This window comes from Cercospora kikuchii (assembly GCF_019650295.1).
Source record: "Cercospora kikuchii DNA, contig_00007, whole genome shotgun sequence".
Lineage (NCBI taxonomy): Eukaryota > Fungi > Ascomycota > Dothideomycetes > Mycosphaerellales > Mycosphaerellaceae > Cercospora > Cercospora kikuchii.
In genome coordinates this window covers 653,058-679,768 of record NW_025408588.1, presented here as the reverse complement: position 1 = coordinate 679,768, position 26,711 = coordinate 653,058, and the positions used below count along the sequence as shown (strand labels likewise).

At 51.9% G+C, this 26,711-nt stretch overlaps 12 protein-coding genes across 13 annotated transcripts; 10 read left to right on the top strand and 2 right to left on the bottom strand.

The window, feature by feature from the left end:
- Positions 1–1,921: 1,921 nt before the first annotated feature.
- Positions 1,922–4,131, bottom strand: CKM354_001037800 (uncharacterized protein; the record flags this gene model as incomplete). The annotated part of the gene is made up of 2 exons (XM_044805834.1): positions 1,922–4,044; positions 4,095–4,131. The coding sequence occupies 2 exons, from the start codon at positions 4,129–4,131 to the stop codon at positions 1,922–1,924; spliced, it is 2,160 nt and encodes a 719-aa protein (XP_044661769.1).
- A 1,479-nt stretch (positions 4,132–5,610) lies between these two features.
- CKM354_001037700 (uncharacterized protein) lies at positions 5,611–6,663 on the top strand (the record flags this gene model as incomplete). Its single annotated transcript, XM_044805833.1, has 1 exon — positions 5,611–6,663. The coding sequence occupies one exon, from the start codon at positions 5,611–5,613 to the stop codon at positions 6,661–6,663; it is 1,053 nt and encodes a 350-aa protein (XP_044661768.1).
- Positions 6,664–8,360: 1,697 nt separating this feature from the next.
- Positions 8,361–9,338, top strand: CKM354_001037600 (uncharacterized protein; the record flags this gene model as incomplete). Its single annotated transcript, XM_044805832.1, has 2 exons — positions 8,361–8,612; positions 8,940–9,338. The coding sequence occupies 2 exons, from the start codon at positions 8,361–8,363 to the stop codon at positions 9,336–9,338; spliced, it is 651 nt and encodes a 216-aa protein (XP_044661767.1).
- Positions 9,339–9,938: 600 nt separating this feature from the next.
- CKM354_001037500 (uncharacterized protein) lies at positions 9,939–10,976 on the top strand (the record flags this gene model as incomplete). The annotated part of the gene is made up of 1 exon (XM_044805831.1): positions 9,939–10,976. The coding sequence occupies one exon, from the start codon at positions 9,939–9,941 to the stop codon at positions 10,974–10,976; it is 1,038 nt and encodes a 345-aa protein (XP_044661766.1).
- Positions 10,977–11,906: 930 nt separating this feature from the next.
- Positions 11,907–12,836, top strand: CKM354_001037400 (uncharacterized protein; the record flags this gene model as incomplete). The annotated part of the gene is made up of 1 exon (XM_044805830.1): positions 11,907–12,836. The coding sequence occupies one exon, from the start codon at positions 11,907–11,909 to the stop codon at positions 12,834–12,836; it is 930 nt and encodes a 309-aa protein (XP_044661765.1).
- A 1,159-nt stretch (positions 12,837–13,995) lies between these two features.
- CKM354_001037300 (uncharacterized protein) lies at positions 13,996–15,081 on the top strand (the record flags this gene model as incomplete). The annotated part of the gene is made up of 1 exon (XM_044805829.1): positions 13,996–15,081. One exon carries the CDS (start codon positions 13,996–13,998, stop codon positions 15,079–15,081), a length of 1,086 nt encoding a protein of 361 aa, XP_044661764.1.
- Positions 15,082–16,242: 1,161 nt separating this feature from the next.
- On the top strand, positions 16,243–17,355 carry CKM354_001037200 (uncharacterized protein; the record flags this gene model as incomplete). The annotated part of the gene is made up of 1 exon (XM_044805828.1): positions 16,243–17,355. One exon carries the CDS (start codon positions 16,243–16,245, stop codon positions 17,353–17,355), a length of 1,113 nt encoding a protein of 370 aa, XP_044661763.1.
- Positions 17,356–17,938: 583 nt separating this feature from the next.
- CKM354_001037100 (uncharacterized protein) lies at positions 17,939–19,069 on the top strand (the record flags this gene model as incomplete). Its single annotated transcript, XM_044805827.1, has 2 exons — positions 17,939–18,817; positions 19,025–19,069. 2 exons carry the CDS (start codon positions 17,939–17,941, stop codon positions 19,067–19,069), a joined length of 924 nt encoding a protein of 307 aa, XP_044661762.1.
- An 875-nt stretch (positions 19,070–19,944) lies between these two features.
- Positions 19,945–21,096, top strand: CKM354_001037000 (uncharacterized protein; the record flags this gene model as incomplete). Of its 2 annotated transcripts, none has more annotated exons than XM_044805825.1 (1): positions 19,945–21,096. In XM_044805825.1, one exon carries the CDS (start codon positions 19,945–19,947, stop codon positions 21,094–21,096), a length of 1,152 nt encoding a protein of 383 aa, XP_044661760.1. The 2 variants fall into 2 exon arrangements, with proteins under 2 accessions (XP_044661760.1, XP_044661761.1); XM_044805826.1 differs by having other exon boundaries at positions 20,035–21,096.
- Positions 21,097–21,865: 769 nt separating this feature from the next.
- Positions 21,866–22,969, top strand: CKM354_001036900 (uncharacterized protein; the record flags this gene model as incomplete). The annotated part of the gene is made up of 1 exon (XM_044805824.1): positions 21,866–22,969. The coding sequence occupies one exon, from the start codon at positions 21,866–21,868 to the stop codon at positions 22,967–22,969; it is 1,104 nt and encodes a 367-aa protein (XP_044661759.1).
- A 460-nt stretch (positions 22,970–23,429) lies between these two features.
- On the top strand, positions 23,430–24,566 carry CKM354_001036800 (uncharacterized protein; the record flags this gene model as incomplete). The annotated part of the gene is made up of 1 exon (XM_044805823.1): positions 23,430–24,566. One exon carries the CDS (start codon positions 23,430–23,432, stop codon positions 24,564–24,566), a length of 1,137 nt encoding a protein of 378 aa, XP_044661758.1.
- Positions 24,567–25,503: 937 nt separating this feature from the next.
- Positions 25,504–26,274, bottom strand: CKM354_001036700 (uncharacterized protein; the record flags this gene model as incomplete). Its single annotated transcript, XM_044805822.1, has 1 exon — positions 25,504–26,274. The coding sequence occupies one exon, from the start codon at positions 26,272–26,274 to the stop codon at positions 25,504–25,506; it is 771 nt and encodes a 256-aa protein (XP_044661757.1).
- Positions 26,275–26,711: the final 437 nt, after the last annotated feature.

Sequence of the window (26,711 nt, the reverse complement as noted above, 5' to 3'; positions counted from 1 at the left end):
ACTCCAAATTTCATAAAATCATATTCCTGTCTGCCCAAAGCATATCATCAAGTCATCTCTCATCCATCGAATCATACAATGTGGTTTCCCTTGGTATCGTTCGTTCATTCCTGCCCAATTGCAAAATTGACACAAGCTTCTGCTATGCCGTTGTTCCAAGCCCATTCCTTCTTTCGTCCAGACAATGAATTCTGTTCGACACCATCGAACCCTCCACCTCACATCAACAACTGACACCACCTCTGCATGGCCTCTTTGCAAGCTGTCGAAGGCTCATCCTCAGTTTGGGCACAGATTGCTGCGATCGCAGGAGCCAGTCGAACGCAAGCACCGACGTCGACTCCTGGAGATGGGTTTGGGTTTGCTGAGGCCAAAGCTACTGAGGTTCCGAGCACGAAGGTCGTTGTGACGATGGAGAGGATCGAAGGCTTCATTGTTCTGTGACTGATCGGATCTGGGGCGGAATATGGTATGAGAGACTGCTATGCGTGGTAAGCTACGAATGGAGGATTACTGATACGATCTATACGACCCAGGGCACGGGGTGAGACTTACTGTATGGTTGGTACTTGTCCTTGTCTCAAGTGAAATTGAATATGTTCTTAGTGCAGCATAGCAGAACAGCAAGCGTGGTGCGTTGGCTCGGAGACCTTTCCTCCTTATACTTGCATTCCGGCGACTAGAAGCTATGTCTCTCCGCATACGAAGAGGTGCTCCACATCCACGACGATCTATGAGAGTCTCGACGTAAGTCGACGCTTCACGTGGAGGGATAGAAGGACGTTTCATGTAGAGGACCAAAAGTTGCAGACGCAATGTTGTGAAGTTCGGCGAAGGTGAATTCTCCGAAGAGGCCGGGTCTGGACTTGTGAGTGGTAAGTCTTCAGCGTCTCACATACTGCCACCGTCTGCAAAATGAGCTATACAGGTTGATGAGACGAGAATCCTGACGACAATGGTCCGATAACGAGCAGAAGGAGAGACGCAAGCCATTTAATCGAGTCAAAGAAATTACATCTTCCATAGCAGCAGTGAGAGTGTAGGACTTGCCTTCCTCCCAAGCATTGCGTACCCGCTTACCGTCGTCCTCGTCATGCTCGGAGACTTCGCCCTCGAAAACCATTGCATCCTCCGCCCTTCGCTTCGGTGAGCGTTCAAAACCATAGCGTAAGAGACGTCCCTCGCTTACGCTTTATATACCAACACCCACGACGAAGAGAATGTTAATCTGGGAGATGCTACCACGTCATTGTAGAGAGTAAGAGGTATTCTTAGAACCTCACGATGAAGTCGGTCTGTATCACCGAATACACCGAACGATTTGCCGAATTTCTGCCTGACACTACTGGATGGACTTCACTTCACCGCAACGTCTGCTCGCACAATACACAACTTCGCATTCTGAGTGTGCAGTGAGTCAATGCATAAGGTCAGGAGACAATGCAAAAAGCAGGACAGGAGAGGAGATTTAATGGGGAGACAGTGAGTGTCTGTGTGTTGGATGACCAATGCCGTTCTCTTTTCGGATCTCATCTAGTTCTATATACATACAATACCTGCAAGCAGGGCCAGCGTTCGCGGTCGACGTCGGGCCTTTTTCTTCTCCTTCTCATGCCAGCGAACAAGTGTGCCGATGAATCAGTCAGTCCAGCGCAATCCAAATTATCTCAGCACGGAATGCATGAATGAACCAGTCCAGCTGCCTTCCATGCTCTTTTCTCAAGAATCCAAATTCGCGAAGAATGTATGCATACAAACCATGCATCGTCGTTAATAGCACATTCGTTCTCGTTCTTTCTTATACAAGGGTTTTCGAAGTCCCCAAACTCCGGCAGTGCAAGTCAAGTCGATCATGCAAGTCCGCAAATTCACAATTCACACTTCACACTTCACGCCCCACACCCAGAAGGACGGTCTCGCTCTACGCCAGCGGCCACCTCGCCCTCAACCCCTCCGTCCAGCGTCCATACAGCACATCCGACAACATCCCCACATGCTCCATCCCCGCCTCAGCTTTTGCGCCAGGCATCTTCTCCTCCAACTTGGCCCTCTCCTCCATCGCAGCCTTTTCCCTCTCAGCCTGCAACTGCTGACTACTCCGCATCTTCTTCAAATGCGGATTCTGCGGGTTAAGAATTAACTTATTCGGACTTCCCGTACTCTCCCTCTTACTCGGCGACCGCTTCTCATGTGATTGCATCTGCGAAGAAGACAACGCATCCATAGGATGCAGAGAAGATTTCGAAGGAGAAGATTGAGGCGTCATATCTCGTGTTGAAAGTTCTGTTTCGCTGATGTTGAGACTCTTTTTTGAGGGGGAGAGGCGGAGAGAGGCGAGTTGTGCTTGGGCGACGCGGTGGGGCATTAGAGCGCTGGCGAGGCGGGGGTCGGCTTGGATGCGGTCGAGGATGCTTTTCATGAGGAGGAGTTCGCCTTCGGGGTCGAGTTCGTCGAGGCGGGACCAGGCTTCGGCGACGTTGCTGAGGGCTTCACGTTTGGAGCTGTCTGCTGTCGCGGCGTAGGTTTCTTGGAAGGCTGGGTCTAGGCACTTAGCAAAGGCTCGTCGTCCAAGGACGGCTTCTTTTGTTGCGGCGACCGGTGGTTGTTGGACTGGTTGTGCTTGAGGAGGTTTGTTCTCGGCATCGCTGTCAAAAATGCTGTCTTGGGGCGAGTTGGCGAGTTGCTCCGGTGTTGATGGTCGATGACCTGAGCTGACACGCTTGAATTGTCTCGTCGTGGCGGCACCATTTCCAAACGACATATCCAGCCCAAGAGGCTGCTTGGGTTGCTGTGCACTCGCTTTTCTCGTAGGCGTCATTGCTCCCGAGACATTGCGACTGACCACTCGTCGAGCAGTAGGCGTATTGCCAGATGCGTTGCGCATTACCAGGCCAGAAGCTTTGCGCTGCGTGCTGGTCACGCCATTGTGGTTGTTCTGACCTCTGGCTTTCGGCGTGCGAATAGTGCTGGCCTCTCGTGAAGGTGACCGGATCGAGCCAGACAGCGGTGCTGCACGTAGGCTCATAGACTCCATGGCAGACGTTGCATTCTCGATATCCGAACCATCTCCAGAGGGAATGCGTTCGAGCTTTCGGCGCTTCATAGTAGGTGTGTTCTGGACCTTGGGCCGCAGACTGGGCACTGGCTTGATAGTGTCGAAGACCCATTCATCGTCGTTCTCCACTCGCTGCATGGACTTCAATGTCTCTTCGTAGTAGCGCACATCCTTATCGCGCGATCCGTTGTGCTCGTAGTCCTTTGCCATCCAGACCAACTCTTGCAGCGTCTCTGTCTTGCCCGCGCGCTTGATCCAGGAGTGTTTCAACAATGACTTCGCACTAGGCCTCTTCTCGGGGTCCTTGTTGAGGCAGAGTGTCACAAACTCCTTGAATTCTCTGCTGAACCTGCTGCCCTCCAGCCGTGGTGGCTTCTCCTTTGGGATTAAGAACAGCACCTTCATGGGATGAACATCGCTGCGGGGTGGCTCGCCATTGGCCATTTCCATAGCAGTAATGCCCAAGCTCCAAATGTCTGCTCTGAAGTCGTATCCCGCCTCTTGAATGACCTCGGGTGCCATCCAGAATGGCGTACCCACAAACGTCAATCGCTGCGATTTGATATTCGTGAGCTGTGCAGCAACTCCAAAATCCGCGATCTTGACCTGGCCAGACTCGGACAGCAGAATATTGGCCGCCTTGATATCCCGGTGTATCTTTCCCGTGCTGTGGAGGTAGTCCAATCCCTTCAACAACTCTCGAATGATGATGCAAATGTACTTTTCCTCCATGCCTCGAGGACACGGCTTGAGCAGGTCCAGACATGATCCTCCACCGAGAAATTCCATGACGATCCATAATTTGACGCCTCGTACGAAGGATGTTCGGTATCGAGTCACGAATTCGGAGCTGCAGGTGGCCAGAAGTGATATTTCGAGCTGAATTTCGTGGATGTCGTCGTCGCTGCCTTCGAGGTCGATGTGTTTGATGGCAACATATTCGCCGGTGGGCTTGTGCAGAGCGCGGTAGACGGTGCCGAATGAGCCGCCTAGATTGGTCAGTGTTGTGCTGGGTATCTCAATGATTTGTACAACATACTGCCCAGCTCCTCGAGCATCTCATACTCTTCCGCCATCGTGAATGCACTCGCCGCCAGGCGGAATATGTCACCGTGCTGCTGTGTTTACTGCCAGGTCGGTCTGAGATAAACAGATAGGAATGGATGAAGAGAAGCGCGCACTCCCTTTTTCGCTGAAGGTTCGCGGAGGTTTCAGATGTGGGCGGCCTGAGGGATTTGTAGCATTCGCATCGTGTGCGCGGTGCAGCAGTGCTCGTTCATAGTCGAAAGGGTCGCATGGGCGTGGCCCAGTGATCCGCGCCCAAAAAGCGTGCACAGGTCGCCGTTGCCATGGGCGACCAAACCGGAGAGGTGTTTTGGCTTTGAGCCCGCCGACACGTCCGCTTGGAGATGGCATCAACGCCGCAACGCCGTCAATCTGTCAACGGTGGGGTGTACAACGTGCAATTGATATCTGTAGGAGTCTGTTGTCGAGATAGTTCAGCACTCGTGCCCGGGAAGCACAAAGTGGTTGCATGAAGGCCGCGCGCTTAGGATGCACAGCTGCGCACAACTCCACATCTTCAGTGGGATCCCTGCAGCCTCGGCTCCAACGGCGCGGAAGTCTGATTTGGGGAGCGGGAGGCGTCTTCTCGAACTGCATCTCGCTGTGTCTCCCTTCACAACACCCGAGATGAAGCGTCATCGCCGCTCTCCATCGCTCTGCTCACATGTGCGATCATCATGCCACGATGGATCAGATGCCGTTCACGCGCTGTCCCTGCATTTCGGCATCTGTCTACGCGAAGCCATCGCCATGAATATGCTTCCTGTCTCTTCCGTAGCTTTGCAGGCTATGGGTGTCTGGGCAACCAGGAGAGATGCTTGAGGAGGACCTGGCTGGAACTGAAGAGAGGGCAGGCTGCATCGTGAAGTATCCTGCCTCATGCCCGTTTCATGTATCTACAGCCAAGGCAGTTGGACATGGTCATTTCTCCAACAGTAGGCGTTGGATGCTGGAGATACCGAGCCGTTGAACGGTGGTAGCTCAGCTGATGGCAGCCTCCATCGTAGCTTTTGCCGAGACAGGCTCGATCTTGCTGTTACAGCATCTCCAGTAAGCATTGAGTGGACTGCTCGCTCGAGCTGACCTTGTTGAACCACCAGATGCATCTCATCGCCAGTGTAGAGACTGAAGTAGCGGATATCTGGGCACCGTCATACTCGGTGGCTGAGCGGTCCATCATATTCACATCATCTGATTCTTAAGACCAGCCTAATTCTTGGATTGGCAAGGAGAACATCGTCTTCACAATGTCCGACGTGCACGCCTGGTCGCAACCGTAGCGTGAGATCGATATAGCAAGGCGGCACCAATGCTGTCGGTGTGAAAGCTGAAGCGAGCGAAGTGAAGGAGAGCGAAACTGATTGTCAGAAGCGGAGGCAGCGGAAGCCAGCTTCGCGTTCCTCCTCCGCAAGAAAAAGTTTTGGCTGCCGAGACACCACGACCGCGACATTAACTGCGCGCACATTTCACAATCGTCTACTGCTGAAGGCATGGCAGACAACACAGCCACCACGAATGGCGCGACTTCCGCACAGTCGCGACTGACGGCCACGGCCGCCCCTGCGCCAGGTGACTACCAAGGTGAAGCCGCCATGAAAGTCTTCGCAGTGCCCGAGCTTCTCGAACATATCCTCATCCAGGCTGTTGTCGGTCAGCATACGAGGGACCGAGAACTCAGCGCACGACGTGACGACGAGTTTGGCGCGCTCAAGATGTGGCCCATGCCAGGCTACGGCAACATCACCAAGGGCGGCGTCTGTCTCTTTCGGATCCAGCGTGTCAATAAGACCTTTCGCAACACTATTCAGGGCTCGACCAAACTGAAGCAGCTGATCTATCTCGCTCCACGAGACAATGCGGACCTCTTGAACGAGAAGCATCTGGGAGAAAGCTACTACCCAATGCACAAGCCCCTGGTTTCGTTGATCAGGTTTTTTGACGAGAATGTGGACAACGGTCACACTGGGTTGATGGACCTCATGGCCGAGGGCGACGACATCAATGGAGTACAGATAATGCGGATAGAGCTCAACTACAGCGTCTCGTCTTCCTGTGCGACACCGTATGAGAAGGTCATTGGAGTGTTACCGAAGGGTTGGCACAATGCCGAGGCCAGCTGGAAAAAGATCAAAGTGTGCAATGCGAAGACTTTGGTCCCACTCGAGTTCGTTATGCAAAGTGATGACTCGTGGGAAGATGAGGGCCTGCCGTTCAATCCCATTAACTGGCCTCTGGACGGGAGTGAAACTCTAGAGCAGGTTTTCGATCTCTTCACCGAGGTTTTGGACGCGGTCGAAGGTCACAAGAAGGGCAAACGCGCGATGGATGAAGAACGCGACGCTTGGCTCTCAAGCTCCCGGAAGAGGGCTAATCGTAAGCGGCGGGAGCTTGAGGAAGATATTCGGGAAGAAGAGGAGCTCCTCGTTGCACTCCACGCACAGGATCGACAAAAGCTCCTTGACGAGCTCGACGAAAAGCTCAATGCCCGTGTCATGATTGTGGAGGAGCGCCAGATCCGTCAAACTCAGGCCAAGCGCGAGTGAGCCTTCCAGAATATAGTACCGCCAGCATGATGATTGCAACAAGATGGCTAGAGCGCAAGGATCGCCGAGACAGCTACTATAGCTCATATAGCTCATGGGCGAAGTGCTAGATCAGGAGCGGCGCTCGAGCCAGCGAAATCTACGCAGATTGTTGCATTGAGGAACGAGATGTTCTCACCAAACATGCTGCGTGAACTGCGTTTAGCACAAAGCTGCCAGGGTCCTGGCATACTGAGAGTCCGACCGACGGCAGTCTACACCAGTAGCCCAGACACCTTGAGACATCAAGCCTCGATGATGACACGAAATTTGAGAAGCGCAACGAAGCAAGGTTTTACTATCATGGGTAAGCCAGCATGATTCACTATTTGTGCCCTTTCCTCGAATCGGCAAACAGGCGATCAGGAGATCGCGAATATCGAAAAGTACAAGCAGGTAGAGTTCCGTAACGAAACAGTACCTTCAATTTACCTCAAATTCGTGAGTCTGTAAGAAGCGCATTCATCTGACTAGTTAGTCGCAGCGTGATACCTCGCTGGTAGAAGAACACTCCCACCGGTACCAAGGGCTAGACGTGCACAAGCAATCGATCGAGACGATCCAATACTGCGTATCACGCACAGCAGACGCGAGTAGAATCGAACAAATGTGAGACTTGTGATTGTATATGGGGCGACCAGCACGTTTGCCAGGTAATCTTGGAAGAGATCACCTTCTTGGCAGAAGCTTCGCATATCGTCCCAATGCACTTCGAAAACATCCTGATGATTCGCACAGTATTCATGGTTGATGACAGGCCTGCTCATGCGGGCGGTTCGTGGACCAGCGCGCATCGTATCACTTCGACCTTGTACAAGATCGGAAAACCCGACCATGAAATTTCACATCTTAGCTGACGATCTTCTAGCCTTAGGAGATGTATACAAGAAACAAGAGTCGTGATCATTCGCGGGAAGCGGCGAGATTGACTGGTCTTATAATCCCGATGTAGTCCTTTGACTGGCTCCCGAATGGTGCTCGCCCGGCAGACAACATCTCTGATGTGATCAGTACTGATGTAACTAGTCACTCAAACCTCAAGGCCGATAGCTAAGCTGCTCTCGAGTCCAAGCCTTGTCAATGAGGTGCACGCCGTGGCATTGTGGAGAACGTGCGAGAGGTTTCTTCAGTAATTAAAACATGTGTGTTGTGAGTGGTTTGCTTTTTCGTGTAAACGCAAGCAAACCAGAGGAAAGGAGTGTCAAGACCTCAAGAAATCAGTCCCTGTAGGCCGCTTACAACAGTCAGTTCATCTCTCTTTCAAAGAATTCAGCTACTTTCTCTATAGCTCCTCGTGCGTTATTATATCAAACTTTTGAGTTGGCCCGGGGTTTTGCAGCCAAGTCTCATGCTTCGAGATGACTCATGGCCTGCACAACTCACTCGAATGTGTGAATTATTGGTATGCTTGACAAAATCAGAAGCACAGGCAGCCACCGTGAAGTGGAGAAAGAAGGGAGCATGCGAAGTGGGACTGGGCTTGGCAGGAGCGAACGCAATGCAGCAGCTCAAAATCCCAATCTTTCGCACGACACATCGCAACCTGCAACAAACTTCTTCACTGGCCGGCATTGACTCGACTTGTTTACTCAGACTGCTCATCCTTGCCATCCGCACAGCGCTCCGGCTTGCTCGAGTTCATCAACATCATTGCCAAAATGGCAACCAGCACACGGCCAGGGGATGCAGCAACCGAAGTCACAACCGCTTCACCACCACCCGAGTACACCGGCGATGCCGCTAGCAGAGTCTTCGACATCACCGAGCTGCTCGAACATATCCTGCTCTTGGCTGTTGCTAGTCAAAGCGACGAGGCGAAGAACAATGATTCGAAAGTCCTCAAAATGCCGCCCATGCCGGGCTGCGGCAATGTCTCAGAAGGAGGCATCTGCCTATTCCGCATCCAGCGCGTTAGCAAGACGTTCCGCCACACCATCTAAGGCTCTACTAAGCTGAAACAACTGATATACCTTGCGCCGCCGTCGGTTGACATTCCTGTGCTCTGGCAACAGCAAAATTATCAGCACACTTGGCCTCCTGCCTACCAGCCTCTTGAGTCTCTGCTGTCGCTGCTTGGAGCGAACTTAAAGCACGGTTTCCTGCGTTTCCTTGGTGTTTTCACTTGGAGTGGAGGAAAGACGCTCGTCACCGACACGAATTCGCTCTTTATTGATGAGGGTGGATCAACACACGAGCAGATTATTGGACAGCTACCAAACGGATGACACAACCCTGAGGCCAGCTGGAGAGGCATCAAGATCTGCAACGCGAAGAAGCCATCTCCATTCAAGTACAGCTTCTGGAGTAATATCGAGGTAGACGACAATGTTCTACTTTTCTCCCCTAGCTGGCAGCTGAGCAAAGATGTGACACTAGAGTACGTGTTCGAGCTCTACAGCATCGTTCTGGAAGTGCTTGATGAGTACATCGTCAAGATGAGGCTCAAGAGTCACGAACATAAGACTGTGTATCAGAAGCTCGTGAGTAACGGGGGTGGCCAGGTGAACCCTGAAGGTTGGAGCCAGTCATACTGCATGTCCTTGCAATTCACCAAAGATGTTTCGGCGATGGCACAAGAAATGGAGGAAATTGTCGAACGTCGCACGAGCGAGATTGAGAAGGGCAAGGGGACCTGATAGGACCTGAGTGCACATGTGTACTGTGGCTTGAACCGACACTCGACACACTGAGCAGAGAGCTACGGAAGGGCACATTCTGCAGCGACGAGACACTGGTGTTACCATGATGATACCAGCCGCCAACATAAGTTCGTTACCAAAAACGTCTTGGACTAGGTCGTGATTGCATGCGTTTGATTTTCTATACAGACTCCCTCACGAAGTCGTGGCAACACAGATACGATCACAACAATTCAGCTGATAGCTCTCCATATCACCATACATCCAGGCTTTGGGCATGTTGAGGCTTCTGATTTTTTGAGCTCCCTGGACTGACATGTGCTGTACTCTTAGCAGCGCCTCAATTTCGTTCAGGTGCAGCACAAGATGTACGATCTTGGAAATCACAAGCCAAGCTAGTACCCTCTGAAGTGAATGAGGGACGGAATATGCGGAGATAAGTGGGCCAAGTAGAGGGGAATGGGATGCCCCGCTCCAGTGCACAAAACGGCGACTCCCAATTCATCCGACCGGCATCCTTAACATCAAGATCGACTTGTATCACTTGTATCAACTCGGTGTTCAATAAATATCGAGTCCACCTTCACTGCAACCAACATGGCGACTGACACACTGCTCAACGCAGCCGACACACTGCCGACCGGTTCATCGAAAGTCCCGCCTTCTGAATACACCGGCGACGCCGCCTCGAGAGTCTTCGCCGTACCCGAACTACTCGAGCACATCCTCTTCACAGGTGTCACCGACCAATACAATCAGGCTATCACCGAAAAGAAAATTCACTTGCTGAAGATGTGGCCCATGCCAGGGTGCGGCCCCAAGCAAGGCATATGCCTTTTCGCTGTGCAGCGCGTTAGCAAAGACTTTCGCTACACAATTCAGGGATCTACGAAGCTGAAGCAGCTCATCTTTCTAGCCCCGCTAGACAACGACGAGCTTCTGGCCGAGGAGAAATGGAAAGGACTCGGCTGGAAGGAGGTCCCATACCACGATGACCATATGAGTCGGGAGGAGCGCGATTCGACTTGGCTTCCATTGCACCAGCCACTGACCTCAATGCTCCTCATATTTGCTTCGAAGGTCGACAGAGGTCTTTTCGAGTTCCACGGCTCACCTCACAACAAGACTGAGTTCTTGTGGATGGATCTGGGATCTGGGATGTTCTACGAGCGTATCGAACCCGGCGAGATTCCGGTCACGAAGTTTCCAAAAGGCTGGCACAACCCAGAAGCAAGCTGGCGGAAGATTCTCATGTGCAATGCGAAGACCCAACTCCCAGTCAAGATTCAGATCTGGCATGATTACTGGTGGATCAACGACTGGCTCGCTTTGCCGTTCAACGTCCTTATAGAGCTCGGTGAAGACTCGACTCTGGAGAGAGTCTTCAATTGCTTCAGCGAGTTGTTGATGGCAGCCCAGGAGATGAGAGACTTCAGGCTAGACTGGAGAGAGGAACAAGAGCTTGCCGAAGAGCGCCTGTCGGAGAGTTGTCCAAAGGAAGGGGAGGAGGGTATGGAGGAGTATAAGCGGCAACGTGACGAGTTGTCCAGGAAGTATGACGCTATTTGGGACGCGAAGGAGACTGAGAACAACCGACAGCTCTACGAGCGCCTGAAGGCGGTTGCCGAGAGTTGAACACAATTCAAGCAAGCTGAGCAAGGGTGAGAGTTTTTGCAACAAGGTATCTTCATGCGAAGCACGGAAACATTGCGTACAAGGCGGCGGGTGAGGGGAGACCCGGAAGAAACATGATCAGCAAGCTGTTGGACGCAATCGATGGGCATCAAGAAGGCAGAGGCCTATCGAGCAACGCTTGGAAATACAGAGTCGCACGCATTCCTCCTGTTTCATATTCCCCGGTAGAACGGAGTTCGAGGCCTGCAACTTCAATCAGTACGAGTACATGAATGAGCGACAGTTCCGTAGCAACCGAACCTCAGACGAGCTCACTGCACTGTAGAGAGCAAGGGCGTTCTACAAACGCGTAGAAACCTAGGTAGCAATCATGTGCCGAGTTTTGCAGCAAACAGCAAGCAAACGAGCGAGACGGTATACAAGACGCCGGAAGATCTGCCGTATGCATGTTCCAGCAACCAAAAATCCTCTCTATAAATTTCCCAATATCCAACGCTCGTCTCTACGGTCGTATAAGCTGTTCAATATTGCTATAGTACGACGGGAACGAATGTATATGTTCATTAGCGATGTAGAAACTACATGTTGGGTGTTCAATCTGACTCCATGGCATATTCTATAAATTCTCATTCCATCAACGAGTGAGGGATAGTCCTGAAGATCAGGAGCGCCGAAAAATGGATGGAGTGAATGTGCCTAGCATGTGAAAAGGGTTTGGCTTGGCGGAGTGAATGAATGCCCCCACTACTTTGCATAAAACGAGGCACCTTTCTCGATCCATCTTGCCAACACCTTTCACCAACACCAACTCGAAACTCGCACTTCACCTGTCCGTCGCCGACAATGACTCGATCCGTTTTCACACCAACTAGGACCGCGACCGACGATCCACTAGCTGATTTGGCAGAGGCTGCAGCGGCATTCTACTCGATGGCAACTACGACACCAGCCGAGTACACTGGTGTCGCCGCTGGAAAGGTGTTCGCAATCCCTGAACTCCTCGAAAACATCCTCCTGCTGGGTGTCGCAGATCAATTCGTGGAAGGCTGTCGCATCGACGACGGGTTCAAGCGACAGATATGGCCAACACTAGGCTGTGGTCGCATCTCTGAAGACGAGATTTGTCTCTTCAGCATTCAGCGAGCCAGCAAAGTCTTCCGCCATACTATTCAAGGTTCGCTCAAACTCAAGCAGCTCATGTTTCTCGCCCCGCTACCCAATGCCGAGCTCGTGAGTAGCAATGAGACCAAGGACGTTGGCGATCTCGAATTGCACAAGCCTCTGGGCTCTCTGTTGGCTATCTTGGGTCTCAGCGAGGCTGAAAACCTGACGACACTCTATAACGACGCGTATGAGGACGAGGATGGACCTCCCGATGGTATCGACAGACTCAAGATGATCATCACCGACGACTTCGTTTGCACACCTGGAACCCCGTACGACAAGACCATCGGCAAGTTGCCAAAAGGCTGGCACAACCCGGAGGCGAGCTGGCGGAAGCTTAGAATCTGCAACGCAAAGGCCCCAGCACCGATCAAACTCCGTATCTGGAGTCCATACGTATGTGACAACGAAGCACCGCCGTTCGACATCACATTTCCACTGGAGAAGGACGCTACGATGGAGCACGTTTTCGATCTTCTCGAGAGATTCATGGTCGTACTGGGCGAATATCGAGACAAGATGGTGGCGCTGCTCCTCGAGTATGAAGTTGCAAAGTCCAGTCCTGCTGCCAACACAGAGGCTGAGCATTCTCCGATCCATCAGTTTGAATGGAGTAGAGGGGCCCTTGCAGACCAGCTTGTAGAGGCGCTTGAGCATTGCTTCGCAGAAGTACAGGGTGTCAAAGTGTGCTGTTAGACAGTTGGCCGCCTGTCCCCAGCGGTTTCACTCGGAAAACTCTTTGGGGCAATACAGAGGTGCGAGGTCAAGGCGAAGGAGAACGGCAGTACGGTCGCACAACGGTGGAAATTTTGCAAAACGAGAGGGCGAGAGAAGGTGTATTCGTGACCAATGACATTGGACGGTTGATGAGTAGGCAGATGCGTCAAGGCATCTAGTCGATGTCCGATCTCGCTAGGGAAACATGGACACGCATTCGGCTTCCTAGTCTCGGATTCCTACACGAGAGGCACGGGGTTGCCCAAAAGCAAGCTTTTCTGATGATTGCACCCTCGGCAACATAGCACGAGGAAACAAATGCCATCATTCTAAATTTTGTTCATTTCGCTGTCACTTCCCTTTCCAGCAGCTCGGCTTTCTCTCGCGTTCGTTGTTAGTCCTCGTATACGCCTCTGGTCAGCGACGCTACTAAGCTGCAATGATCAGTTACTCTGGTTGCCAGTTGCCTCCATATCAAAGGCGGATAACAGGATAAATGTAGTTCTGAGCAATGCAGTTTGCGTTGTAGCAAAGCGTTTGCGGTGCGGCTGCGAATGCTCCTTTGCTCTTGTATTTGTGCAAATCCTTCGCTCTTCTGTACAAGTAGAGCACATCACATGTGCCGTTGCTTCGCCGTACGCTTCTATAGTCAGCTATATTGTGTGCAGCCGTTCGTATATCATCAGCTGTTTACCGTGACTAAACAGAGTTCATCGCAACACACTGCGCCCAAGGACCATCAATGTCATTCGTATGACGCTTATGCTTCCATGCTCGTACGGGACAAGAGATCTCACAAGCCAGTGAGCGTGCGTTCCAAGTACTCTGGCCAATCGTCATAGAGGCAAGGTGAATGAAACAGATCATATGAATGGGCAAGGAGAGTGGGGCTGATTGGTGAATGGGGCAGGCATGGCCATCACCTTACAGGCACTTGCAACAATTGCCAACTACTCGACACACTTTCACCGACATCACGCTCCAATTTGTCGATCATACTCGATCAGATCGTTGCAAATACAGCAAAGCGGCGGTGCACCACTCGACCTCGCTGCATTCTCCTGCCTCAATCTTCTCCTCGACTCTCAGCAACGATCGGCACATCGAGTCGCCGCCGACCTTACCACCAAGTCAGAACATGGCGCGAAAGGATTCCACAACCAAGTCGCCGCCGAAGAAGCGAGCGAGGCTGTTTCGAACAGCCAAGGGCCACGCTGAGCAGGGCGACGCCGCATTCAGAGTCTTCAACACAGCCGAATTGCTCGAATCCATCCTGTTGTTTGCTGTCGCCGATCAGATGCCAGACAGCCCAAACCTCAGTCTCGATGATCTCAAGCTTTGCCCTATGCCTGGTTCCGCTTACAGAAAGCCAAGCGGTGTCTGTTTGTTCATGCTCCAGCGCGTAAGCAAGACCTTCCGCAACACGATCAAAGGCTCCGTCAAACTCATGCGACTACTTTTTCTTGCGCCATACCCAAACGACTACTTGAAGACATTTGCTGCTGCTTCCGGGGACTTGGTGGCATACCATACGCCGCTGTTCTATCTCCTGGAGAAGCTCAACGCCAGCAACGACTGGTACACTCTGCTCGACTGTGACTACAACAATAGCAACGACGTCAAGATTGACAGCGCAACTGGGAAGACCACGTTGACGATCTCGATTCGAAGCGAGTGGGATCGTGTCAACTTTTACGAGAGGGCTAGCGTGTACGAGAGGGCTACTTCGAAGCTGCAACATGGTTGGTCCAAGCCCGAAGCCAGCTGGCGACAGGTAAAGGTCTGCAACGCTCAAACGAGCGTACCACTGACACTAAAGTTGAACTGGAGAGATCTGATGCGCATATTTCTAGTCCGCCGCGACAAGCTCTCTCTCACCATCAACTGGCCCCTGCGAGGAGACGATACCCTGGGCTTCATCTTCGATGCGTTCTGTCAGCTGCTTGTCATTCTCGACGACAGAAGGAAGGTTTTCGCGGACCTAGAGGAGAAATGGACCATTATCCAGAGAAGTCACAGTCACATTGTAGTTCCACAGATCCCGGGTTTGACCTACGCTGAAGCTCAGTCGGCCCACGAACAGAAGTGGGAGGATATGCAGTCGGAACTGGGAGACGAGTTGGACTCATCGATGGAGGAGTTTAGGGCTATTGTGAAGGAGTGGTTGCTCAAGGTTAAGCGCGAGCGCAAAGCAAGGGAGAAAGCAAAACCCAAGGCAGAGTAGTGACGGGTACACAAGCAGCCGGATGAGGCGTGTGGCGGTATAAGAAGCGAATGGAAGAATTGTGGCTAGAGCGATCAAGCACTCTAGTGACGTGGCCTGGAGCTGGAGCAGGCAAGGGAGAGAGACGAGCTGGCACAAGACTTCGGCGGAGCGCTCAAGCATCGCAAGGGAGAGACTAATGATGCCAAGACTTGTACCTAGACTGCTGCGGTTTCTGCCCTTTGCGATTACGTTCGTCGTTTTGGTAATCAATCAAGAACTCTTGAAACCCGTTTTGCAATATTCAACCCTTTCCGCTTGATTACTGACGTGCTCACCACCTGAGCTTGTACCTTGCAGTCCCGGAGGATCGCTTTGGCTGATTGTGCTGCGGGGTGCGAGTCCCATGTTCCATCCCTGAATCAAGCCAAAATCACAGATGTAAGTTTGTCAAACAGAACTAATTGTTACAGTGTCCTGTCGGTCTACCTACATCGCATGGAAACACCTGCAACAATTTCACGGGTCTTCTCTGTGATTGCTGTTTGTGCTTAATGTTGACTCTAACAGACTAGAGAGCACGTTATCTTTCTGGCCACTTTTCTGGAAATCTTTCTAGCCAACAAGTCTCCGTGAGATCCTTTGTATATGAACTAAAATTGCTGTATGTATACTCTGCAACAACAGTCCTCTTACCCTTGAACATGTTACTACATACAATACAGTGTGCGAGTGTTCATGGGCAGGACGGTGGAAATGGAACCATCAACGATTTTTTTCAGACCTGGTGAGATAAATGTTGACTAGTCCGAAACACCGGCAAAGGCGTCAACAGTCAGATGCTCAAACATCTCGTCTGCTTCAATTTCTCACCATCACTGAGCAGGCCAACGGAGTGAATAACGTTGCTCGAGTCAGCATGTGGAGCAAGTAGGGTGACGTAGAGGTGAATACACTAGTGTTCAGATATTTTGTTGCTTTCCAGCCGGCAACAACTCCGCTACGCTCAACAGATTACCGACAACCCTCTACTCTTCCTCATCGGTAGCGCTTCTATTTGTCGACATTCCAAGAGCCTTTCACCGGCAAGCCGACCGAGTACTTCGTCCTTCACTTCGTTGACCTGCCCAACCGGTTCTAGGCAAACCCGACAAGACTCGGCTTTGCCTTCACCACTCCGACATGGCAAAACGCGCACGCACCCAAAAGCGAAAGGCCAGCAAGGTGCCGAAGTTCCAGTCTCGCGCCACGACTGGTGATGCTGCAACACGGGTCTTCGGTGTTCCCGAGCTTCTGGAGCACATCTTGTTGTTCGCCGTGGCCGAACAGGTGGTCGACTATAAGAAGGACGATCTTACCATCCTCAAGTTCCCTCTAATGCCAGGATCGGCTCGAGAATCCCGTGGTGGCGTTTGCCTCTTCCAGTTGCAGCGAGTTAACAAGTCCTTTTACGGCGGCATTGTAGGCTCCCCAAAGCTCATGCACCTCATCCTTCTCGCTCCCACCAGCAATGAGGAGCTGAAGAGAGTTGCAAAAGCTAACGACAACCTAATGCCGTTCCACACGCCGTTCCTATGGGTCCTCAAGATGCTGGAAGTCAATGCTGGAGAACAGCTGCTGAAATACAACATCACAAGCCCGCGCTACGTTACAAAGCACTCGAAGACCGGTGAGACGATACTGGACATCAAATTCCGTGATCAGCCTCTCGAAACCAGCGCCTATGGGCGAGCGATCCCGCATGCCACGAGCCCCTGGAACTACCCTGAAGCAAGTTGGAGGAAGATCAAGATTTGCAACGCGAAAGTGCCTTTGCCGTTCATGCCTGGAATCATGACACAGTTCGTGCAACGAAATCATATGAAGGACATCGGTTTCGTGACGGTGGGATGGAGGTTCCGCGAAAGTGATACCTTGGGTTACGCTTACGATCTCATCCGTTGGTTCTTCAATCATATGGCTACCCGGTTTGAAGCGATTCGACAAGTGTACCAAAAGGCGGGGGAACAGGAGGTGATTGCGAAGAAGGAGTGGTGGTCCAAAGAGCAGACACAGCTGAAGAGAAAACTAAAGCAGGTGGCAGATCATTATTTTGATTATTCGAAAGCAGGCCAAGACTTCCGTTCCCAGCGTAGCAAAGCAGCCGAGGCAGCGCTAGAGGCGTTGGATGCTGGACTTGTGGAGTGGAAGAACAAGGTCAGAAGCGAGCAGGCTGTACGGAAGGTACGAAAGATTGGTGGAAAGTCATCGCGATGGTGGAAGCAGGAAGTTGAACACATTGAGCAAGTACGATAACATGTTGGTTGGAGGGATAGAGCACGGTTGAGCCAGTCGAGGTCGAAGACATGAGAGAGCGCTGTGTTCCTCTAGACGCCCCTCAAATGACATTAGAGTCTTGAAATGGACAATGTAGCTGGTATGACTGTGGTAGGTGAAACGTTCTACGGAGCAGAAGCTACTGCCCACATTGTGCCTTCCGTCGACTCCAAGATATGCTTCCTTTCCAGGGGACTATAGCAATAAATATGGATCTTTGCAGAAACATCTGGACTCAACTTTGAGCCTTTGCTTCGAGGACGACAGGGTGAAAGGCGACGAATCACGTGGGCGGAACCAGGCACGTGATAGAAGTGAAGGTGAGTGAATGTTGAGCGGCCCGATGTGACTTTCCCATCAATGCAGGCAACCATGACTCTTAAGCAACATCTTTTCGCCGAAGTCACACGTCCCTTCTTCCACCACACCGGCACATTCCATCTCCAAAAGCAAGTAGTTTGGAAGTTTCAACAGATAGCCCGGCAGAAACTGCTGGTTTCGAGCCACCAAAAGCAATCACAATCTGTTCTCGATTGTCGCAACATCCTCTACAAGCTTCAACATGGCCAGAAAGAAGTTGAGTGCCGCACCAGCTTACACGAGGCTAGTGGCCGTCATGACCAGGAGCAAGAAGCGCGCTGCAGATATCGACGCTGCCATGCGCGTATTCGGCGTCCCCGAGCTCCTGGAGCAGATCCTGCTGTTGGCAGTTTCCGACCAGACGCCAGCCCGCGACGATAGGAGGAGCGAAACTCTCAAGCTGAGCCCTATGCCCGGCGCGGCTAAAGAATCTCGCGGAGGAATTTGCATCTTCAGTCTCCAGCGCGTAAACAAAGACTTCTACGCTACGATCAACGGGTCTGCGAAGCTGAAACGGCTGCTGTACCTTGCACCATACCCCAACAAGGACTTGTACGCATCATCTATGGCACGTAGAGCTCTATTGCCGTTTCACACGCCATTTTTCGCTTTGTTGGACAAGTTGCACGAAAACTGCTGGAACGGTCTACTGAGTTGGGATTGGCAGTACAGCTGTCACTCCCCTCCGAGCGCCGACGATATGATCACGCGTACGAAGGTCGACATTCGAGACTTCATCAAACAAGAAAAGAGTCTATATAAGGAGGCGACCTCGGAGCTGGCACAAGGATGGTGGAACCCCGAAGCGAAATGGCGAGATATTAAAGTCTGTAATGCCAAGGAGCTGGTTTCATTGACCGTCAGAATGTTCTATCTCCATTACGTGGACGGAACGGCTTCATACCTAGCCAATCTAACATGGAATCTGCACGGAGACGAGAGTCTGGGCCACATCTTTGATCACTTTTGCAGAGTCCTGCAGCTCATCGACGAGGTACGACGCGCGATTCTCATCATCCAGCGGAAATGGGAGACCCGCATGGAGGAAACCAGTGCTAAATTCCAGAGTCACCGCGAGGCCGTAGGCTATCATGGAGTTTCTGAGTAAACCTGGTTGGCTAACCAGCGTGAGTGGACGGAACTGCGATCGAAGCGCGTGCATGAGCTGGAAGCTGAGCAAGAGAAGCTGAAGTCGGCAGTGGAAGCATGGGAACTCAGTGTGAAGCGCGAGCCAGCTGCACAGACGGCAGGCGAGTCTAGTGAGAAGTAGCAGGAACCGTCCGAGCAGAACAACTCGGCATTACACAATCGACTGCTTGTCTCTGGTAATTGAACGATGCAAGTTATAGATGGAGGGGTGCAAGAGAGTTAGCATTTGATGAGTCGAACCGGAAGTTTGCATGAGTACGCAGCGGAGTTCTCAGCCTCTGGTCGTTGGACGTGCCGCAAGTATCGAAGGAAGCTGTAGTCCTCTACGAGAGAGAATGTCCTTCCCTCGGCATGAGGTTTGAGTAGCTCAGGAAAGTGCGTTGGGAATGGCAAAAATTAGCTCGTACAAACAAACCCAGTTCTCCTTTCCCACGATCATTGACTTGCTCCTTGTCTGCTGGCCACTGCTGCAGTCTCGTAGGATATTTGAGCAACGTCTCTGATTCGCCGGACTCTACAGCTCTCAGCTCAGATGGAGTCAAGTCAGGAAGAATTGTTGCCGATTCGGAGAGCTCCTGCGTCGAGCTTCTGTTGTGAGATTTATGGTGCCTGCTTTCGCGATCATAATGTCCAGTGTTCGCTCTTGCCTGCAAATATAACCTTGGTTCTTCCTGCTGCTTAAACGCGCTTCTGCTAAGCTAGCCTTCCCCACAGCTTGTGCGGTCAAGAATCGATTTACTTGAAGATATATCATATTTCGAGATCACTTCCCACGAGTGTCGAGACGTTTTGCGGCAAGATACCAGTGACATCATCCGTGATCTTCACCCTTTCTCACGCTAAATACCCCCGGATGAGCCAGTGAGGATAAGGGTGGGGAGTAAGTGAAGTGAAGGAAGTGAGGCGCACTAGAAACAAACGGTAGCGCCACTGACATTGTCCCCCTTCGTGAACAGGCTACCACCACAACCTCACAACCCTTCATGAACACACAGTTATAACGGCTTCGCAATCACGCTGCCTGCCCGCGTTCCACACGCTCAACACAAACAAAACGAGATGTTGGCAGATCAGGCGCCAGATCTGAGCCACTCTCCCGAAGCGACATCCATGACCGCACCTACGCTACAAGTATCATCAAACGACAACATGGCAGAGAGCGCGACTGCTATCAATGAGCTCGAGCCGCTGAATGCGAGTCACCTCCGACGCCCAGTGAATGGCGATGTCGCAATGAAGGTCTTTAGCATCACCGAACTCCTGGAACACATTCTGCTCTATGCCATCGCTGAGCAAATGCCAGAGCGCCTGCGCTACGATAATTCCATGCTCAAGCTAAGTCCAATGCCTGGCTCTGCTCGAAGAAATTCGCGGGGTGGAGTTTGTCTCTTCAGTCTACAGAGCGTGAATAAGGTCTTCCGTGCCACGATCAAAGAGTCGACGAAACTCAAGCGCCTCATCTTCCTGGCGCCATACGGTAATGATGTTCTGAAAACATCCGCTGCTACTCGTCAAGACTTGGTACCATACCACACCCCACTGTTCTCGATCCTGGAAAAGCTGGACAGCAATACAGACAACTGCCTTCTTCACTGGGACTACAGCAGTAGCCGCATGGTTCAATCAGATGCCAAGACTGGGATTACCACTGTCACAATCAAACTAATGGAAGACGTGCCTGATGAGAAGAAGATGTACTCGAAGGCCATGTCTATGATGCCAAAAGGTTGGTGGAACGTTGAAGCAAGCTGGAAAAAGATCAAAGTATGCAACTCCAGGGATATGGTGCCCTTGACTCTTAGGATCGTGGAACAAGACGAAGGTCCACCGTTGTCGGATCTTGCCAGGTTTGGCCGTCTAGATATTTCCTGGAAGCTCAAGGGAGATGAGACTCTAGGGTACGTGTTCGAAATGCTCAGCAAGCTACTCCTCCTCGTCGCCGATCGGAGAGCGGTGGCCAGGGAAATCGAACGCAAATGGGAGGGGCTCGAGGCAGATGCAGAAGGAGAGTGGTACGAAGTATATGAAGAAGTCGACGAAGACGGCAGAGATTCTTTCGAGCAGCACCGAGACAGCTTCTGGGACTTACGTGACGTTGAGGTTGGAACTCAGCTGAAAAAGCTAGAGCCTGTCCTTGAACAGTGGAAGCTCGCTGTCAGAAAGGGACAAGACGCGAGCAAGGAATCGCCAAAGGATCAGAAAGAGTCGTAGGGACTTAGCAAGGCATTCAATCAGCGTTGAAGGCAGGTGATGACACCAGAGAGCAGAAGCATAGGTCAGAGCAAGGACGGAAGAGACTTTGAGCAAGCACGAGCAAGTCATGTGCGAGGCGGTCAAGCACCATAGCAGTAGTTGAGGACGATGTCGATAAACGCACGACTGGCAAGCCTCTGGAACGAAGGTCAGATTCCAGAGATTGCGTTGAAATGTAACACTGAGCTTATGATAGCTTCCACAGTTCCTTTCCTATTTGTCGTTTGCGTTTGACAGCGATTGTCAAGCTTCAAAGATTGATTCTCCTTATGCATCTACTAGTATCGACTCTATGTTCGACACAACCCCCGGAGCTCTTCATTCATATACCAGCTGCCGACTTCGCAAATTACAAATTACATTGGCGAAACGCATGATACATAACAACTTTCTATACACAACAAATACTGCTATCTGTATCTGGCGAGCTCAAACGGCTGACAGTACAGGCTATACTGTGCCGGCAGGTGCGGAGTTCCAAACGGCTCTGCAAAATGTTCGCATCCACGTGTCCGAGATGACGCCGGAGTGAATGAGAACGGATCGGGAAAACGAACGGAGCAGGTCACGCATGTGATAGTGAATGACCCTTTGAACTTTGGCCCAGTGATGCTCCACGCACTCAACTTCTTGACTCACCGGCTGGCACACGCAACACTTTCCTACCCACCTTCCTCAACTTCTCATTCGAATCTTCAATAGGACTGCTCCAACCAAGTTGATCGACATGGCGCGCAAGACGTCGAGCAAGAAGGCGCAGCGTGTGAGCAAGACCACGTCGCGTGCTAGAACCAAAGGTGCACGACCCAAAGAAGCTGCGCCCGACAATACCGCTCCTAACAATACTACTCCTGGTGATGGAATTGCTGCGACAAAAGTGTTTGGCATTACCGAGCTGCTCGAGCGCATCATACTGTTCTCAACCTACCCCCACAGCAAGGACACAGTCAAGCTCAGCCCTTTGGTGGCTAGTCACATACATGCCGACGGCCAATTCTCATTCTCCAAGCTCCGTCTTTTCGTCATGCAGGGCGTGAGCAAAGACTTCTGCGGCACCATCCAAGGCTCGGCGCAGCTTAAGCGTCTCATGTTCCTCCTGCCGTATGAGAACGAGCATCTGGAGACACTGGCAGCAAGTTATCTTGTACCGACGCTACCTTTCCATGAGCCGGTGCTTTCTATGCTGGACCAGATACAGGTCAGAAGCGGTGACCGTCAGGTCATGTTATGGGATCTTCACTCGAACTCGACAGCTGAAGCACCAACTTTGGCTGTCAAGCTACTTGGAGGAAATCTGACTGAGGAGGGTAGCCATTCTCAAGTAGCCTTCGACGACAAAGTTCTCGATGGTTGGTTGAACCCCGAGGCCAGCTGTAAAGACATAAAACTTTGCAACGCAGCGAAGGCCGTACCATTGACAATCAAGATCGTGCACAACAGTTGGATCCTCGGACCAGTTTACCTGTCGTGGCTTTTGCAAGGAGACGACACTTTGGGCTACCTCTTTGACCTGTTTCGCCAACTCTGTCAACAACTCGATGAATGGGTGGCAGCAACAGTAGAGATCGAGGAGAAGAGAGATGAATTGGAGGGAGAGAAGATCGATACGCAGGACGAATGGCACGAAGCGCGGCTACGAATGCGAGTGGGCAAAACGGTAAAGGCTCATCTGGCCGATGTGGAGCACCAGGAAAAGCTATGGGACGTGCGTGAGAAGGAGATTGACGAAGAAGAGGAGCAGGCGAATCGAAAGTGGGATGATTGGACCAGAGCTGTGTGGATCGAGCAGAATAATAGGAGACTGGCCTTCGAGTATGCGAAGATATCGTAAAGGCCAGGAACCAGTGGAGAGAGTCGTTTGACAAGCAAGAGATGTCTTCCGTGCAGTTGCGCAGTCATGAGCTGCATGCTTGAGCGGGAAGGCAAGGGCATGAGGAAACGAAAGAGTAGGAGCCACCAGCAGTAGCGCGAGTCCTCATCAACGAGTTCTTATACATAACGGAGAATGCCATTCGTATCTCGTCAATCTACGAAACTGACAGCACGACTTATACAACGGAACTTTAGTCCGTTCTTCAAGGCACTTGGCTGCTCTATGCCCGAAGTGAACCCGGAGTGAATAAGAATGGACCCGGTAAACGAGGACCAGGTGGAGCGAGAAGGAGTGAACAACTGTTTTCCATTGTTTTGTCCCCAGCCTATATACTTTCGTTCAACATCTTCTTTGAGTCTCGACTGTAGGCCTTTTCTGTTTCTCAACAACGACGACAAGTCCAGACAAAGGAACCAACATGGCGCGAAAGTCGTCGAACACCAAGCAGGCCCTCCCGCCGCGGGTCAGTCTTCCACGGAAGGCAAAGTCGGGGGCTGCAACCAGCCAATCCCCACCTGGCGATGCAGCAATGAGGACTTTCAGCATTCCTGAACTCCTCGAGCAAATTCTCTTGTTCACTTCCTCCGACGAGGTCCCTCACATCCACCAACTGCAGTCAAGCACATCTTTGTCCTCAACTCGAGCGACATTGATCGCCTGGCGTCTGTTCAGTCTGCAATGCGTCAACAAAGACTTCCACAGTACTATTAATGGCTCAGCAAAACTGAAGCGTCTCATGCATCTTCTGCCGTACGCTAACGAGAAGTTGGAGAGCTTGCCACCTGGCACTCGGGAACTCCTCCCTTTTCACAAGCCGCTCTTCACCATTTTGGACAAGCTGAAGAACAACGGGCCAGTCCGGCTACTAGGATGGAATCAATGGCAATTGCAAGGCCGGGTCTGGGACTGGGAGCCGCTTGATGTACACAAGGAAACAGGAGCAAGACTGTTCGACATCCGGGTTTGTGGGCAGTACTCGACGGAAGAATTGAGCTGCTTCGACCAAGCCATCGCAGATCTGCCACAAGGTTGGTTGAATCCGGACGCGAGTTGGAGGAATATCAAGATCTGCAACGCCAAAGAGACTTTTCCGCTGATACTGAGAGTCAGACGCGAAGACCGGCCTCGGGACCTCAATTGGGACTTGGGAAGCATCGAGTTGGACTGGTATTTGCGAGGAGATGACACCTTAGGCTACGTCTTCGATCTGTTCCTTCAGTTGTTCCAACACATCGATGCTATCCGAGTGGCGAAGAGAAACATGGAGGCCAAGTTAAAAGTGATCAAGCAGGAGAAGATATACATGGAGAGAAAGTGGCAACGAGAGTCGGAGCAACCGCGGAAGCTCAGATCAAATCGGGGAGTCGTTTCGCACCGGGCCATCATGAACGCCCAGAGGAAGTCGTGGGAGGAATCCGAGAAAGAATTGGCCGGAGAGCTGAAGAAGACGACGCGTGAGTGGTGGAACTGGATATGGGCAGTCGAGAAGGAACAGAATGCAAAGAAGCGGCAGTTGCATCCCAAGAGTGTGTGGAGACAGGGTTCGGAGGCATGAGATGGGCTTCAGCAGAAACGCAGTTAGTCTGCAGAGTTTGGAAGGAGAAGACATCAGGGACAAAATGATATTGAGCTCGACAGGCCGTAAAACAGGAGGCACCAAGCAAGAGATCATTCTGCAATGGAGCCCTAGCACAAGTCCTCATCTTATTAGGCTGGCGCAGCACACATAGAACGAAGATGAGGATCAAAAGCCTCCTGCACGTACCGTCTTGTTGTCGTGATCTCCCTCTCGCCCAAAAGCCCGATTCCAGCACTCCAAACAAGGACGTCCCTCCAACACATAAAGGTTCGACCAGTCCAGACCACCTCATCCGGAACTCTCATGCACTTTAACGCCAGCCAGGAAGTCCGAGACCTTGCTCGCTCACAGCAGTTCGCAAAGCCTCATAACAGCTCAGGCAAAAGCATTAGCAGGAAGATCGAGAAACAGCACAGCCCAGAATCGTTCTTCTTCACGGTCAACGTCTCCCTAATGGGTTGTTACGATTTCTCCATATCTGATCTACAGCAGCTATCGATGCATTCCCCGTTTCATCTGATTCTCATTTCATTCATTTCTTCTCGTCATTTCATGCATAGCAAGTTCATAGAAGTCTTCCTTTCCCAAACGCCTTCGCTATGTCGGAGCAAAGGAAAAAGCAGGGGATCGCTTGAAGGGGGTGGTAAAAGGCTGTAGAGGACGTTGTTGGCTGGGCCCGGATGTACAGATAAGTGTTGGGCGGAAGGCGAAGTCAAGGCTGATATCCCATAGCTCGGTGACCATGCGATGCTGCAAGTCCTCGCAAGCTTGATTTGGTTGTCCCAGGGGACATGGGTAGTGATGTGGATTTCTCCTGGCGAAAGAGTTGAGTAGCCACTCCTGAAGGACGATCCGTTCCCGATTCGTTCGCATTGGCACGTTCATGCACAATCTCGACTTCATGTCGCCCAGCTCACTCAGCCTCTCCGAACAGCCTCGCCATAATGTCACCCATGTACTCCTCTTCCAGCTGGTAGAACTCGCCATCGGCCTTATCGATGCCGGCCCATTCGAAAGCTGCTACGACCTGTTCGACCCCAAATCCCATTTCCGTGAATTGATTCACTAATCTCTCATTGAACCCACGATAACTGGCCACCCTCGCAGCCTCTTTCTTTCGCTTCTCCTCCTTGTCGTCTGACGCCTTCCGTCTCTTCTCCTCTGCCTCATCGTCGTCTTTCGAACTGCTGGCCCCGCTTTTGCCCGTCCCAGGCTTTGGCGGCGGAGCTTGAGCATATCTTATTGCCCACTCCCTCGCCACATGTTTGAACTCATCCGGGCGGGTCAGCAGCATGCTAGCCACTTCTGCATCTTGCGGATCCTTGGGCTCTGGCGAGCTCAGTAGACTTTGCAGACTGATCAGAGCGCTTTTGAGTGTGAGTACAGGCGACCAGGCGGTGCCTAGTGTATCGAGACAGATTGCTCCGGTTTGTGAGGAAACATTCGGGTGCCAGATCTTGGTAATGAAGCGCATCGTAGGAGGCTTGAAAGGGTATTCATTGCCGATTTTGATGTCCACTTCATATTTTCCCCCCTCGTATGGTGTGTCTGGAGGTCCGACGAAGTGGCCCTTGAAGTGCGTAAGGTCGCCGTCTTGCGGGAAGGTCAGGCGAATACCGGCTTGCTTGTCGTTGGTGATGTCGTTGATCTCTTTTTGTACGCGGCGGTTGCGGTTGGCAGCCATGCTGGGCGGGTAGCAGGCGGGATCGTAACTTGTGTCAAGACTTCGGTGGAAGAGTCGTGGAAGGTTTAATGTCGAGTCTGATTGCCTCTTGAGAGGCTCAGAAATGGCGAGTTTGGCGGGGAAAGAGGCGGAGGCGGAGGCGGGAAGGTGCACTCTCTAATATGACTGAGGCAAGATGTCTCAGTGCGGCATTCACTGGCGAGATCGGATGTTGCAGATCGGATCGGTTTGATCGAAGAAGATGTGTCGGAGTTTGGCGAAAGTGAGAGATGAAGATGGAAGTTGGTGGTTGTGGTGGAGCTCTCTCGAGGCGTGACTGATGAGCTCAGCAAAGCCAGGCACGCGCGTGCTTCGTCACGGTGCTCCAGCTTCCACCTCCGACGACCACAGCTCCATCATCATCACAACACCATCGCCATCCACCACCATCCTCCGCC